This window comes from Tachysurus fulvidraco, chromosome 2 (assembly GCF_022655615.1).
Source record: "Tachysurus fulvidraco isolate hzauxx_2018 chromosome 2, HZAU_PFXX_2.0, whole genome shotgun sequence".
NCBI classification, from domain to species: Eukaryota; Metazoa; Chordata; class Actinopteri; order Siluriformes; family Bagridae; genus Tachysurus; species Tachysurus fulvidraco.
In genome coordinates, this window is record NC_062519.1 from 25,229,756 (window position 1) to 25,246,187 (window position 16,432).

A 16,432-nucleotide genomic window follows, 5' to 3' on the forward strand; every position below is an offset into this window, starting at 1 on the left:
TTGTGTGTGTGTGTGTGTGTGTGTGTGCTCATGCTTGTGAGTAGGGGGAGAGAGAGAGAAAGAGAGAGAGAAGCGTCATGCTCCATAAAGCTGCTCTGATACTCCAAGTTTAGTGTTACTCCAACACATACTGTTTTCTGGAAGGACTTTCACACACTGCACGTGACGGCTTCTCATTCGTCAATCCAGACTCCACTGTTTTCAGTGCATAATCACGGATCCAGTTTGCAGCCTGGACACTATGGTAGCCGAAGAGGCATCTAGAGGTACGTAACCCTTAGAGGGATCATGACACTTAATTATATTTGATCAAATTAGAGGCCCATGTCATGCCATTTGTTGGATTTTGAAATGAGTTCATAGAGTATGGAGAGGTTTTTGAGAAGAAAGGATTGAGGCATGGAGAGGAGAAGGAGGGAGAGACGTCAAGGGAGGATAAAATGTGAAAGAGAGTAGAGGAAAGATGAAAGGAAAGGAAAAGATGGAAGATAAAATTATTATAAATGAATAAAGGCTGCTTATATGTGCAATCTGGTAGCTTTATGATGCGTTTCACACACTGTAGTTCTTTTCCTATTTAATATTTTGTGTCTTAGTCATTCATGAAATGAAAAATAGCGCATCAGAGGATTCCGGATCAATCTCTCTTAGCACTTGGTGTGTGTTTACTACTTCTAATGTTTTTGTCATTCTTTGGAATTAAGACAACAATGAGCTGCTATTAAATTCTAAAACCTTGTCATGTTAAATATTAATGTTGCTTTATCTTTAATGCAATGGAACTCAGTCTCAGACAAGCACGCTGATTCACGGCTGCCCCGGTCAGGTGTGGCTCAGAGTCACACACACCTGTTCTCATCCATACAGAATGGAATGTGCCTTAGTCAGCTTTGGAGAAAAGCCCCTCCAACCAAACTGTATCACATCAGCAAACATTGGCAATCTTGCATAGTTTGTGATAAAGCTGTAAATTCCCAATATACTTTTCTTGTAGCGTGCTTTTCCAGACATCAGTACACCTTGTATCACCTTAACTAAATTCACTCTTGACTGATAAGGTTTCTGTCAGTGAGTTTATGCCATGCATTCAAATAATCTGTATGCAATAGGAATGATATCTCAATCAGATCAAAAAGCCTTCGTTTAAGCACCGCAGACCAAATAAGCTCTTAAAATTCCGTTAGGATTGAAAGGGTTTGTTGTTGATCTGAAATAATTCAATAAATAGGAACAAATTAAATCTGACTGTTTTAATCTGATTTTAAAAAAACTTAGTGGTAATCATGTTTATTAAATCATGTTTATAGTGTTAAATGTCATTAGCTCAGTCAGAAAACAGGACGGCCCAATCTCAATACAGATGAACGTTGAACAAATGGATGGAAATGGTAAACAATTCATTACAATTGCACATGTAACCAAAAACTGGACAAAACAATATTCATGAATAATTCTAATAAACATCAACTGGCAATAGATAAGGAGTTTTGAGGTTGACATGGGTCTAAGGTAGGCTTTTGAAGGTCATTGTCTGAGGATCATCTGAGCTTCACCTGTGTGCAAAACATCTGTTTGCGGCTTCGGTATATCTTATAGTAGCTCTGCAGGTGAACCTGAACATGTTATACATTACATCAGCCTTTAATCATGACACTTTCATATACTAGTTGAGACTAGTGTGACAGTAAAACTTTACTACAATCTTAAAACAAATTACTATAACTTTAGGTCATATCATGAGACCAACCACATTCAATTCCTAGGTCTCAGGTTTCGGAAGATAAGGAAGTGAGAATGCATGCAGGATTCCCGGACATAAATTCCCAAGCTACTTTTCCAGCTACAGAAATTACAGCTAAATGTAAAAAAAAAAAAAAAAAAAAAAAGTCATGTAATGAGATAGCAATCATTATTATTACTACTAATGATGATGTAATCACTGTTCAGTGAATAACATGCTACTATAAACATGAGCAAATGTTTATTTTTTTTATGAATATAAGTGATATAAGGGTTTTTAAAAAAAAACCCACACACATTATAGGCCTATATGTTTAATTAACAACAACAACAACAACAATAACAACAACAACAACAACAACATTAATAATAATAATAATAATAATAATAATAATAATAATAATAATAATACCAACAACAAAAACATCAACAACAAGAAAAACAATAATAAATACCCAACCCCAAACTACCAACAATTATACTAATAATTATACTGTTATTACTGGTTATTGTTTGTAGAAACAACGACATATTTGACTTTTGTTTTATAACCTCATTTAAAATTATTTTACAATCTTTTTTCTTTGTTTGTTTTTTTTTTATATATTTTTTTTCTTTTTTGTTTTTTTGTTTTGTCGCGCTCGAGCTTTTCATCTCTTCCTCTCGCGCTGTCTCACCTGGGCGGAAGTGCGGCCAGGTAACAAACAGATCCTGCCCACATTACACTTCCCTCCAGGTGAGACAGAAGTACCTGCGTATTCCAGCGTCATCCACTTCACCCACTTAGCCTAGCTTTTCCTATAACCTAGTTAATTCCTTCACAAAACGATATGAACTCGACTTGTCACCATTTCTCACCTATACAGCAACCTTGAGGACTAATGGGGATTGTTTTACTGATCCTTTTTCTTCACTACTGGCTTAGTGCAGTAGAAGGTAAGACACTTTACCCTGTTTGATTAACTGTAAAGTACAAGATTTGCATTGTAGATGAGCTGTTTGGTGTTTAACCATTGAATTACCCCTTTATCTTCACCCCAGTGCTTTATTATTGCTGGTCTTGCTAATGTTTTGTCATCACACACAGCGCGTGCCAGAGCATAGAAATAAACACAGCTCTGAATTTAATGGGAAAAAAAAACTTGTTTATCTTTATATGTGCAAGATTATTATCTGATTATTATCAATTCCAGATTATGATATGTGAATTATGATAGAAATCCTTATCTGTTTTTAAGAATATAATGCTGGATTCGTCCCAAGTGTTGGGTTTTTTTTTTTTTTTTTTTTTTTTTTTTTTTTTTGGTTAGTATCAAAGACTGTTTGTATAGTGCATGCATTTAAAGGGCAATGAAAGGGTTCATTTGCTCAGTCTGGGTAGAGGAAGTTTCGTGACAGAAATGAACCTCAGTGCCACAGTTTTGTGTTTGTGCCACTCTGGTGTTCAGGCAGCTGTGGGGCAGAAGGCGCGCGGACGTGCGGCGAGTGCGTGCAGCTGGGGCCGCAGTGCGCGTGGTGCTCTCTACAGGTACCGCACCTCTGTTTTACTGCTATTTCTGTAATAGACTTTAAACACAGCATCATCGATTTAAGGTGTACCACCTCCTTTAGTTTTAAATAAATAAATAAATAAATAAATAAATAAATAAATAAATAATCACCATTGTGAAGTGTCACATAAAGCATTTTGTTCAATTAAAAGCCATTCCTTTAAATAACTTTATATAGAGAGATTTATTACTTTATTATTATTGTTGTTGTTGTTGTTATTATTATTATTAACATTTATTGCCATATGTACAGTGACGTTTCAGGTTTCCCTGTACAACGAATTTCCTTCTTTGCTGTCTGCAGTGAATGCAAGACTCGTGCAACACACACATGCATACACACAAACATAATAAATAAACCTAGGCTGCAGGAATAGAAATAAAGACTAGACTAGAAATATGCACTATGTACATCTATATGTGGAAATGTAGATGTATGTGTATAGTAGAGTGCATGATAAAAGTAGTAACGTTAACAGAATGATTATAAATAAGCAATGGTAATAGCAGCAGAACACATATGCGATGATAATAATGCTAACTATAACATTAACAAATGTGCAGATTGAGATGAAAAAAATCAATCCAACTATTTTATATAGAAGATTATTTAAGATATTTTACACTAATGTTTTAATTTCATGGGTGATATTACGACCTACACACGATAACAAGTTGTATTAGTTACAACCAGTGTGTTTTGTGTCAGGAATTATGGTTGAGTTGAAGCAAACACACAGGAGAATTTTATTTGCATGGGCTTTTATTTCCTTCATTTTTAGTTTCTAACAGATTGACACCAAAACCTACAGATGAACCCGGTCTACAATTATTGATGCTCAGAGTCCACTGGTGATGACTCACTGATGATTTTGGTGTTGTAGACGAAACTCATTTATTGCTGAAATGCAGCTGCTTTCAAACTTTTGTCAAAAAATGAAAAATGGAATACTGTACATTGAACTGATGTTTGTGCATCTGGCAATTACATGACTTTTTCTTCTCAACAGAATTTCACAGATTCTTTAGTGGTGAGCGAGCGCTGCGGTACACGTGAGGATCTTCTCCTACAGGGATGTCCGCAAGAGTTCATGCAGTTCCCAGTGAACACTATGGAGCTTCTGGCTGACAGACCGTTAGGGAAAAGTGCAGGATCCACTAATGTGTCCTACATTTCACCCCAGAGGATGGCACTCAGACTTCGGCCAGGTGAGATTACAAGCGTGCAGATTTAAACAGTTCTGAACTCATTAAAAGAAAAATATACACAATAATATACAGGGCACCATGTACAAGCGTTATGGCTTACCAGCAACTCGTCATAGTAGATACATACATGTTTTTGGGAGGTGGGAGTAAAGCAAAGATTTCAGAGGAACCCATGCAGACAACAAACCAAGTTTAGGATCAAATTGGCAACCATGGAGCTTTGAGTATAATTTCTCTTCATTTAGAAGCTACCTGTAAGAGGAAGTCTAGGCTTATCATTTTATATAATAATAAATACAAAGACATTTAGCAAACACTTTCACTGTTTGGACACAAAATGAACAGTTATTAAGATGATATGTTTTTAGAATTATCTCCTTTATATACTAAATGAAAATCACTATATCTCAGGCTTTGGCAACAGAAGCATAAGAACCTGCTTTAAGAGTTTTAGTATCTGAAGTTTCCGTTTCTCCCTTTCTACACCAGGAGCCCAAGTGAACTTTCAAGTAAAAGTACAACAATCAGAAGACCATCCAGTTGATATCTATTATCTTATGGACCTCTCAGCTTCGATGTTTGATGATCTGCAAAGAATCAGAAACCTGGGGTCGACTCTTTCCAAAGAAATGGCAAGCCTCACAAGTAATTTTCGATTGGGATTTGGTTCGTTTGTGGAGAAACCAGTTCTGCCATACATTAAAACTACTCCAGAGGAGCTGGCAAACCCCTGCAGGTAATCATTCCTATAGCTTATTAAATGCTTATTAAGCTGATTGTTTCATTTTACAATAAATATGTTTAATAGAACCACCTTGATTCTATGCAATATGCAACTGATGAAGATTAAAAAAGAGTATTTCATTATTATGGCATTATTTTGTTCTACAGAAGTGTAGAATATACCTGCCCACCTACATTCGGATACAGGCATGTCCTTCCTTTGACAAGCAGTACGGACCAGTTTAATAAAATCATTTCTGAACAACACGTCTCAGCAAACAATGACATTCCAGAGTGCGGCTTTGATGCCATCATGCAGGCAGCAGTGTGTGGGGTGAGGCATTTTTTTATCCCACACATTCACTGGACACACTGGGCCTTTGTTCTTCTAAAAGGAATCTTTTTTGTGTCTTATAAAAAATATATTTCCGATAGGATAAGATTGGGTGGCGGAATGATTCCATGCGCTTGCTGGTTTTTGCAAGTGACGCAGATTCTCATTTTGGGATGGACAGCAAAATGGCCGGCATCGTCATTCCTAATGATGGACAATGCCACCTTGACAGCAACAATGAGTATTCCATGGCAGGCCACTTGGTAAGGTGAAGCCTATATCCACCTAAACTGTCAACGTGAAAATTGATGATGATAATATATAAACACAATAAAATATATAGCATTTGCTTCTTATTCAGACATTACATGGTTATGATTCTTTGTCCTGCTTAGGAGTATCCAACCTTAGGACAGCTTATAGACAAGCTGGTGGAAAACAACATCCTCCTCTTATTCGCAGTGACAGAAAATCAGAGACAAACCTACGAGGTGAGATCAAGATCAGTTTTTTTGTGTTTACAACAAAGCACACATCGCAGAGGTAAAAGGTTGTCTATCCTGAGGATGAGTTAGTTCCATGTACAGGTATCACTGAAGATGAGATACATGCTGCGTTTGTATGCCTTATTCAGTCTTGTTTTCGACATGCTCAAACAAGATCACATCATTCACGAGAATGTGGATTTTTTTTTGCCCATTTTGAAACAGAGCTATGCAAATCTAATTCCTGGTGCAACTGTGGGTGTGTTGGAAAATGATTCCCGGAACATTCTCGAACTGATCTTGACTGCATATAAGGTACAGTAGCTCTTTGTATTTGGCTGGATACCTTTCTTAACTGTGTTGCAACAGGTTAGGGGTATCAGGGTAAAAGGTTGTAACACTCTGTTAATAAGCAAGGTATTCAAACTCGCATTCTCAGTCTGGTGTGTTAGAAATCTTAGTAGTAGTGTTGACTTCCAGAACCACAATACTGCAATAGAAAACTTGTAGTCATGGAACTCTTGAGTCATGAAGCACTTTGACTTGAATGAATATGTTTTTGCATATAGGTGAATGTGTGTGCGTTCATTATTCAGGTGCTCACTGGTTTTTCCATCTTTCGTGCTTCTTCTCTTTCCTTCTATTTGTCTGAGTCTTAACGTTCACAGAGCATGTCTGCACTCGTCCTCGCTAGGCTGTTTGATCTTAAAATTTCCGTTCCTTCATCCCCCACTCCCTCATACCTTCTTTCTCTCTAATAACTTGCTTCATCCCATCTGTTAGGACCCTGCCTCATTAATGAGACTGGGTGTCCTGTCTTTGTGTCTGTGTCTATAACAGTGTTATTGTCACTTGAATAAATAAAGGTCTAGGGGAGAGTGTGGCTTTTCTGCATCTCTTTCCTACTAAGTGGGGCTTTTAAACAGCATTTATTGTGTTTATGTGACTTTTTCATCCTGTACTTGTATGCACACATGCATATATACATATAAAGGACAGATTAGCTGTTTAATTTTCAATTCAAATAATACATTTTGGATTCCTGGTGTGAGGTGTCTGGTGTGTTGGATTTTTAGGAGTTGAGGTCCGAGATTGAGATGGAGGTTTTGGGGGACACTGAAAATCTCCAGATTTCCTTCACAGCTTTCTGTCCAGATGGTACAATCCACCCAGGGCTTAAACACTGCTCCAATGTCAAAGTTGGAGACACAGTGAGTCCTCGGTTTGTTTGTTTTTTATATCAGACTAAATAGATGTGTAACACAACAGAGAAATAATTCTCCTCCATCTGTCATTAGTGACTTATATAATAGTGAATTATATATTATATAATTAGTGAATTATATAATTTGGGTAAATGAAAGGTTGTGATGTGGTAGAAAATATAAGACCTTAATTATCCTTGAGTAGTCAAGGAGTATTAGAATATGCTGTACTTGGAGAGTGCAGAATGTTTTGCTTAACATTTTATACATAATAAGACAAGCAGGTATTCTGTTTCTGTGAACATAAAGGAAAAATATTCCCCTCTCAGGTGTTTTTTAATGTGACGGTGGAGCTGGACAGCTGCCTGGACGCTCCACATCATTTCTCACTGCGGCCCGTGGGCTTCCAGGACACACTGGAGGTGGAACTGGATCCACTGTGTGTGTGTGATTGCCAGAGGACCCCTGAGCTGAACAGCACCCACTGCAATGAAGGACGAGGAGCTCTGGAGTGTGGCACATGTGTATGTGACCCTGGGTTCGTAGGCCCCAGGTGTGAGTGTGCAGAGGAAAAAGGTCAAGTCATTGACTGCAGGTGAGAAGGGTCACCGATAGATAACCTGTTACTGCTACTACATTTTCCACATACATTCACTTAATGAACTGTGATACTTGTACAGGGCCAACGATAGTGCAGAAGTGTGCAGCGGCCAGGGCGAGTGCTTTTGCGGCCAGTGTGTGTGCAACCCATCCAGCTTCGGGCTCCTGTATGGAAAATACTGCGAGTGCGACAACTTCTCCTGCCTCCGATTCAGAGGGAAGCTGTGCGGAGGTCAGTAACAGGAGCAATGGAAAAAAAAAGAGATTCAACAGAAAGCACAAGATCCCACAGTGTGTAGGGAGTCTATGTGATCTCTCACTCGACAGAACGTTAATGAAACAAAAACACCCTGGTAATTACATACAGTCTTAACACCCACATTAATGTTTTATGCAGGGAGTTAAGGATACATTTAGCTCAGCGTCACAGTTCTGCCAAGCAGCTGGCAGAGAGTGTTGATTATTCAGTAGCACCGACTGTATCAGGATCTGTATAGTTAGAATATAGAAAGAATGTTAGCAGGAAGATTCTTCGTTTCTGAATCTGTCCAGTTGAATTCAGGTCATCACTAAGCATATATATGAAACAGCTGATTAGAGTTTTGAATGTTAGAGATACAGTAGAGCAAGGTGCCCTGATATCCCTTCATATAATGTAGGATCAGATGAAGTCACACTCTGCAATAAATCAATTTATAGCAACTTGTAAGATTTGTATGTTTGTAGCACAGATTTTATTTGGTCACAAAGTGAAGTTTGACATTTTTATTATGATGATAAGCACATAAATAGAATATTATTAAATTTCTTTATTAAATGCATGAAAGTATCATAGTTTATATTATTTAAGTAATTTCTTCCTAAGGGTGCATAATACAGGAAGGTGTCAATAAAATATATTCATTCTGCTCAAGTACTTGATACAACACGTCTTTTTTTACCTTCTTAATAATTAAGCTTGCACAATAAGAATTTGTCTTAAAACTATGACTTCATTCTAAAAAGTGTGACTTTCTAATTATTACAGATAATCATTTACACCTCTGATGAAAATCTGTACTTTTTTCCTCTTCCTGTTTTATATTCACAGTATATTTTAAACAGCTTAAATGAATGGCTTTTATCTACACTTTCTTTTCGGTTCAGTTTTTTTTACGCTTCCGAGAGTCTCATAAGGACTATCATGAGAAATAAGCACAGAACTCATTTCCCTATTATTTCCTCCCCCTGATTTGCACATCACGTTTCACACTACTCTTTTTTTCACACTACTGTGACTGCACTCCAAAAACTGCACACGTAGTTTATCACGTTGTGGACTTAATAGTATTACATTAAACATTTCCATTTTTATTAAAAATAGGCAACTTTTGGCACAATAATCCAAGCAATATTAAGTCATTTGTATAGATTTAATGACCTCATCAAATGGCCTCATATATATATATATATTTCATTATGAAATATATCATGTAATGTATATTTAAATGACGTGATGGTATACATTTGCCTCAACACACTGTAGTGTCTAACCCTTTCTAATACCTGAAACTTTTTATTTTCTGCTATTTCAGCTAAAGTGAAATAGCGGTCAGTCCAAACACGAATATAATTATCTGCTGGAAAAGAGGAAATGATGTAGGAAGTAAAAGACGCCCCTGTATCTGATAATGTTTACTTTTACTTTGTGCCGACTTTATCTAGATGGACTTTGACCTGCAAGTACAAAACAAGAAGACAGAGCTAGGGTCAGTTTGTAGTCATACTTATTACTTGTGGCGCTCATGCTAGACTTTTACCTTGCTGTTTTCTTAATTCTTTTGGTGGTAATTACTGTATGTTGGCTTTGTAGAAGCCAACATTCTGTTTTCCTATTTAAGCTTAGCTTAAGCTTAATTTATCAAGAGTAACTCCTCCTAGGACTTTCGAGCCATATGAACCAAATTGAATATGTTGTAGACCCCGGTCTGAAGTTTGTTGCTATTACTTTTCTAAGCGATCCGAGTACCGGTACTTCTGATACCGGGTCTCAAAATGGCCTTTTTTCCCCATAGACTCCCATTATAAACTTTGGAGGTTTATAACTCGGCAAGCTTTCGAACTATCTACACCAAACTCGGCCAGCTCCTTTAGGGTGATACTCTGTGATTTTTTGCAAAATCAAAAAACTTTTTACAACATGGACATGTGACATATCAAAACACTCAGAACAATGAGGGTAACTACCTCACGAGTATTCTGATGATGTGACATTCTCGTCTCCACTTACCTCCAAATGTTTTGGCAACCTAGCTTTCTGTTTACTTGCTTCCAAAAGTAACACTGACCCTTATGTCCCCTCACCTCCAAAAAGCACCAGCCTTTGCGAATACTTGCATCGTCAAAGCCAACATCAAAGTTTGTTGTGACGAACTTTACAAATCTAGTTTATTTTCTTCTCTCTCCTTGCTAGATTTTTTTTTTTTGTAATGCCACACAATGGTAATCGAGGTCAAGAAACATGCAACATAACTGTTTTTTTTTTAATTTACTTAAAAGAAAACAATTCCTTGCTAGTGAATCTTTGAATTAAATCTCTTCTAAGGTTGTAACCTTAAAAGGGTAAGGTGACTCATACAGCAGGTTGTATTATACAGAACAGGGGCAATGGTTTCAGGATTATATTACAGGAAAGCAATATAAGTGAATCAGACATCCTGTAAAAGCACAAAAAGAATCGGTATGAGTAACTGGACGTAATAACAAACCTGTAGAAGTTACAACCATGAGTAATTTAAGTAATTTAAGTAACAACGTGGATATATTTCAAAATCATAGCAATAAAGCTGTACCTGTGTTTGTGTGTGTTTGTGCTCAGGTCATGGAGAGTGTGACTGTGGTGAGTGTGTTTGTCATGAGGGATGGACGGGCGAATATTGCAACTGCAGCACAAGCACACACACCTGTGAGTCAGCGGATGGGTCAGTCTGCAGCGGCCGTGGAAAGTGTGTATGTGGGAAGTGCGAGTGTTCTGTTTCCGGAGCTTCAGGGGATAAGTGTGAGAAGTGCGCTACATGTGGAGATGTCTGTAGCTCAACCAGGTATGTACACCTATTTTTTTACATAGAAAAACACTGTACCTTGAGAAACCAAATATATTTGTCTATCTGTCATTATGTGTTAAGACTGGAAAAATATCATGTAATATTACTGATATACTTAACTTAGTCCCTCTGGCACCAACAGCCATATCATGGTCAAAGTCACCGAATTCAGTCCTTGTTTCTCACACATGCATTTGATGTGAACATTAACTGAATGTTTTGTCCTGTATATTTTGTGTACTAATGAAATTGGCTAGTAAATAGATACAATTGACATACACACAAAACACATCACACAAAGGGGGGGCTCATTTCCCCTTTCCAGCAGTTCAGATAAAATGTTAGAAAGGGACAAAGTATAAGACAGGAAAGAGGCCACAAGAAAAGTTTCCAAATGTTTCTTCATTCAACAAACACTAAAACAATCTTTCTCTTGAGATAAATCTTCTGAAGAGTTGGCGTGCATGTGTGTTTGTGTGTGTGTGTGTGTGGGGGGGTGTCTATCATAGGTCTTGTGTGGAGTGTTATCTGAAAACTGATGAACCCTCAGAAGAGTGTGCCTATAAGTGTAACACCGTTCATACCACTGTCACCAATTCTACAGGTCAGTGTACAACGGCTTGCTGTCTCTTACTTTGTGTATGTTTGATGTATAACTGTAATTTGTGGGTGTTTTTTACGTAGTCTTTGTGTTCCCTATTTAAATCATCTATGTAATTGCAGCATTCACAACATTTGATACAATATCCCTAATAATCACAATAAGATGTTGATTTGTATTTTGTCCCGAGTTATAAATATTCTGCAGACAACAACATTTTTATACTGATAACAAATTATTTACCAGTCATTTTCCCAATCTTACAGGTTTACAACTTTTGCAAATTATTTATTTTTTTAGTCTTTTTATTTCATCTTTTTATCATTTCATTCAATATCTATTCCTACTCCTAAATGGTCATCTTTTTATTCCGTTTTTTAAAATGTGTACATATCTCAGAAATATAATTCAAAAGTTTACTTGCACAGGACATAATTTCTCATTACAACTGTGCAACGAGCTATTTATAACACATAACGCACGTGACAAACTCGACGTAAAACGAACTCCATGAACTGCACTGTTCTTTGTGGAAGTCACAATAGCTAACTTGATATGAATAGAGGTTAAAAAAAAAAACACTGTGCCAGTTTTCTGAGTTTTTCCAGATATCTTAAGTTACACACAGATACGCATGCTATACATTAGACCTTTTGACACTTAACAAAGCTGTACAAGCCTCTCATGCTGTTGAGCTTTTGTTGGGCCTCAGTGAGTACAAGCCCATCAAGTGTCTTGACAAGAACAGGCCTTTATAAGAGCCCTCAGTCTGTAGCAGAAAACGCAGTGTGTGAGGCTTTATCAGTAGTTTCCAGCTGAGACATATATTACAGAGACACAAAACACTGCCAGTCATCTGGGAGGACTTCACTGGAAGGCTGAAAAGTGGAGAACGCTTTCCTCTTACTATGAAACTGTTGACCTAATGCATGTCAATATCATATTCTATTGTGTCTATTTAATATATTAATGTCCTGAGTGATATATACTGTACAGTGTTTTTCTGATTAATCCTGTGTGCCCGGTAAAAAAACAAAGTTGAGAGAACAAATATTAGGTGTTATATAATATAATATAATATAATATAATATAATATAATATAATATAATATAATATAATATAATATAATATAATATAATGGTTTTAAATGGTTAAAGAGCACAATGTTCATTGATAAATTAAAAATAGACCAATTAACTTCCTCCAAACCAAACTTGTTCATCCATGTCTTTACGGACCTTGCTTTGTGCATTGGTGTGCAGTCATGTTGGAAAAGTAAGGGGCCATCCTCAAACTGTTCCCACATACTTGGGAGCATGAAATTGTCTAAAATGTCTTGGTAAGCTGAAGCATTAAGAGTTCATTTCACTGGAACTAAGGGGCCAAGCCCAACCCCTGAAAAACAACACCACACCATAATCCTCCCTCCACCGAAGGTTACACGGCACAATGCAGTCAGGTAATATTTTTCTCCTGGCAACCGCCAAACACAGACGCATCCATCGGTTTGCCAGACAGAGAAGTGTGATTAATCTTTCCTTAGAACACCTCCCCACTGCATCTGACCAGTTCAGTGGCGGCGTGTTTTACACCACTGCATCTGACGCATTGCATTGAAATTGGTGATGTAAGGCTGGAATGCAGCTGCTCTGCCATGGAATCCCATGCCATGAAGCTCTTTACGCACTGTTCTTGAGCTAATCTGAAGGCAACACAAAGTTTGGAGGTGTGTCGCTATTGACTCCGCAGAAACTTCTGCGCACTGTGAGCCTCAGCATGCGCTGACCCCACTCTGTGATTTTACATCGCGTACCACTTTGTGGCTAAGTTGGTGTGTTAATGAATGGACTTATTGGACTTAGTTCCCGAGACTAACCCATTATTTCACAAATGTTTCTAGAAAAAAAATGCATACCTAGGTGCTTGATTTTATACACCTGTCGTCATGAAAGTGATTGAAATAACTGAATTAAGTAATTTGGAGGTTTGTTCCAAAATCTTTGCCAGTATAGAGTATGTTTTACTCAGTATTAAGGTCAAAACTCTTAATCCCTGGTTAATATGCAGGTTTGTCATACTACAAACTATAGCCTGTTTGCTTTGTCTTATGTTTGTCTTTTGTAATTAATAACTCATAAACCCAATGTTTTTCTTCTTTTAGACATAGATGAGCGCCACGCAGTGATGTGTGCTCTTCGAAGTGAGAACGAATGCCTGATCTCCTTCACATTAGTGGGTGGAGAAAAAGGCAGCACTGTGTACAAGTTAGGGCTTGGTAAGCATCCTCTCATCTCATTTGCTCACCCTATCATTACCATTGCCATTTCCATTTGGCAGCTGCTTTAAGCCAAGCTTACTAAATAAGAAGCAGAAGTGAATCTGGGCATACAGATTTTAAAGAAGTTGACATTGAAACAAATGTGGCAAAACTTCCCACCAGAAACCAGTGCACTGATATTTGTCGGAAGAACTGAATAAGCCATAACTAACCACACGTGAACACACTCACGCAGTGTTGCAGTAGCTGCTAGCAGTGGTCATAAAACTGTCCATACATTAAAGAAGGTAGAGCAAGGAACTTTATTAATGTTATTAACAAATTATAACAGCACCAGGATATACACTTACCGTCCACTTTAATCACGTGGCAGCAGTGCAATGCAGATGTAAATCAACAGCTTCGTTTAATGTTCACTTCAATCAACAGAATACGGAAAAGTATGATTTTGGTACCAGATGGGCTAGTTTGAGTATTTGAGTAACTTCAAACACAACAGTTTTACAGACGTTTATACAGAATGGTGCATTAAACAAGTTCTGTTGGTGGAAACCCTGGAAATAAAAGAGGTTGTTGATAAGAGAGGTCGATTGGTTCAAGCTGATAGGAAATATTCTCTCTTAACAACCGTGGTGAGCAGAAAAGCTGTTGTTGTTTTAGAATTGTTTAGAATTCTGTGTAAACCCTTTTTATTAGGAAATGATTGCTTTTTATTAGGAAAAAATCCCAGGAGATGGGTTATGATTGTATAAATGAGCAAGTATACAGGAAGTCCTAATAAAGTGACCAGTGAGTGTGCACATCCACAATTGGAGAAACTGCAGAGGGTGTCATTTACAATAAGCCAGTTAAATATAATAAAAATAGTGTATAATAATAAAAATATGCTCATATGGGTGACTGTTAAAAATGTGCTTGTGTGTATGTCTTGCAGATTGTCCTAAGCCTCTAAATATCGCCCTAATCGCTCTGGGTGTTTGTATGTCTGTACTCACTATTGGCATTATACTTGCGGTGGTTTGGAAGCTTTTTATATATGTCCACGACCAAAAGGAGGTTGCTAAGTTTGAGGCAGAGAGAACAAAAGCAAAATGGCAATCAGTAAGTAATTCATGATTTATTTTGGAATGTTGGAACGAAAATGTCTTATTTCTAATAAATTGTATTTACTCGTTTTTTCTTTAACATTTGCATATTTTCCTTTGCAGGGCACAAATCCTCTTTTCCGAAGCTCAACATCGACATTTAAGAATGTAGCATATAAACATACAGTTAGACAGAGAGATGTTATCTGCTGACAAGTCTAAAGGACAAAGTAATATAATCTGACTGTAAAGTATTTTTCATCGTGCGGTGTGTTTCTGTGTGTAAATATATGTGTGACTTTGTTTTTTGTTTTTTTTTAAGTATTTTTTCAGAGCCATGCTATGGGAAATATTTTATATTGTTAATATATTTGCTGCTAAATGAAGTCAGCAAATGCAGAATTGTTAACGAACTTTGATAAAAAAAAAAAAAGTGAAGTAGAAAACAATATATATTTTCATTTTTTGGGGAAAATATTTACATTTATTGATTATTACTCAGTGGAATCAGCTGAAATTGCACACTCTAGATTTCTTTTTAAAAGTTTTTATTGCTCGAAGCAATACTTTTGCCCTGTGTGTGCAGAGTTTGTGTATTCTCCCTGTGCTTTAGGGGTTCCTCTAGGTACTCTGGTTTCCTCCCTCAGCCCAAAGACATTATAGGCTGACTGGCATCTCTAAATTGTCCATAGTGTGTGAATGAGTATGTTAGGTTCCCCATGACCCTGTGTAGGATAAGCAGAAAATGAATGGATGGATGGATTTTATTGGCTAGTGTATATTTCATGAGTTTGTGTTATAAAGTTATCGAAGGAAATAGGAGACAAGATAAAACGTGAAAACCAAAAACACATTTTTTTGGTGGATCGTCTAACTAAAGCAACTCTGTTTTTGTGGTTTTAAATATTGAAAGGTTTAAATGTAGAGGATGTCATGACTACTGCATGGAAATGTTGACTCATTGTTTTAGCTGGAAGTTCACACAAAGTTTAGGTTTGCGTAAATAGTTCAAAGTGGGCTGAATAGTACCCAATCTTGGACGATTAAGTTTACCATTTTGGGTTTAAAGTATAAGTGTTGCAGATATAAACATCTTTGTAACATCATCGTCTGATCATTTTAAACAAAGGTGTTGATACTTTGATTATATGCTAATGCTAACTACTGTAAGTCATAACACTGGACATATTGGGTTAGCATTCTTTCAGATTATGTTGTGGTGTGTGATTGTGTCTGTGTTTGTTTCTGTGTGTGTCTCTGAGTGTGTGTGTGTGTGTGTATGTGTTTCTGTGTGTGTCTCTGAGTGTGTGTGTGTGTGTGTTTCTGTGTGTGTCTCTGAGTGTGTGTGTGTGTGTGTGTGTGTGTGTTTCTGTGTGTGTGTCTGTGAGTGTGTGTGCCTTATGTTGCCTATGATACACTGAGGCTGATACACTGAGGCTGAGCCTTGTGCTGTTTATTTGTCCTAAGTTAAATTTTCAACCTCAAATAAAGTTGTATTTTTGCTGGCAAAGCTCTTTTCGCACTCTTATTCATATACGT

At 37.1% G+C, this 16,432-nt stretch overlaps 1 protein-coding gene across 2 annotated transcripts; it reads left to right on the forward strand.

Moving 5' to 3' along the window:
• Positions 1 to 16,403, forward strand: itgb6 (integrin, beta 6). Of its 2 annotated transcripts, XM_047804248.1 has the most exons (17): positions 1 to 266; positions 2,607 to 2,676; positions 3,189 to 3,268; positions 4,301 to 4,499; positions 4,989 to 5,235; positions 5,391 to 5,556; positions 5,658 to 5,819; positions 5,952 to 6,047; positions 6,267 to 6,356; positions 7,118 to 7,252; positions 7,576 to 7,841; positions 7,927 to 8,078; positions 10,704 to 10,926; positions 11,439 to 11,533; positions 13,692 to 13,805; positions 14,743 to 14,909; positions 15,017 to 16,403. In XM_047804248.1, exons 2-17 carry the CDS (start codon positions 2,622 to 2,624, stop codon positions 15,104 to 15,106), a joined length of 2,337 nt encoding a protein of 778 aa, XP_047660204.1. In that variant the 5' UTR covers positions 1 to 266; positions 2,607 to 2,621; the 3' UTR covers positions 15,107 to 16,403. The 2 variants fall into 2 exon arrangements, with proteins under 2 accessions (XP_047660204.1, XP_027025868.2); XM_027170067.2 differs by lacking the exon at positions 1 to 266 and having other exon boundaries at positions 2,407 to 2,676.
• The last annotated feature ends 29 nt before the right edge of the window (positions 16,404 to 16,432 follow it).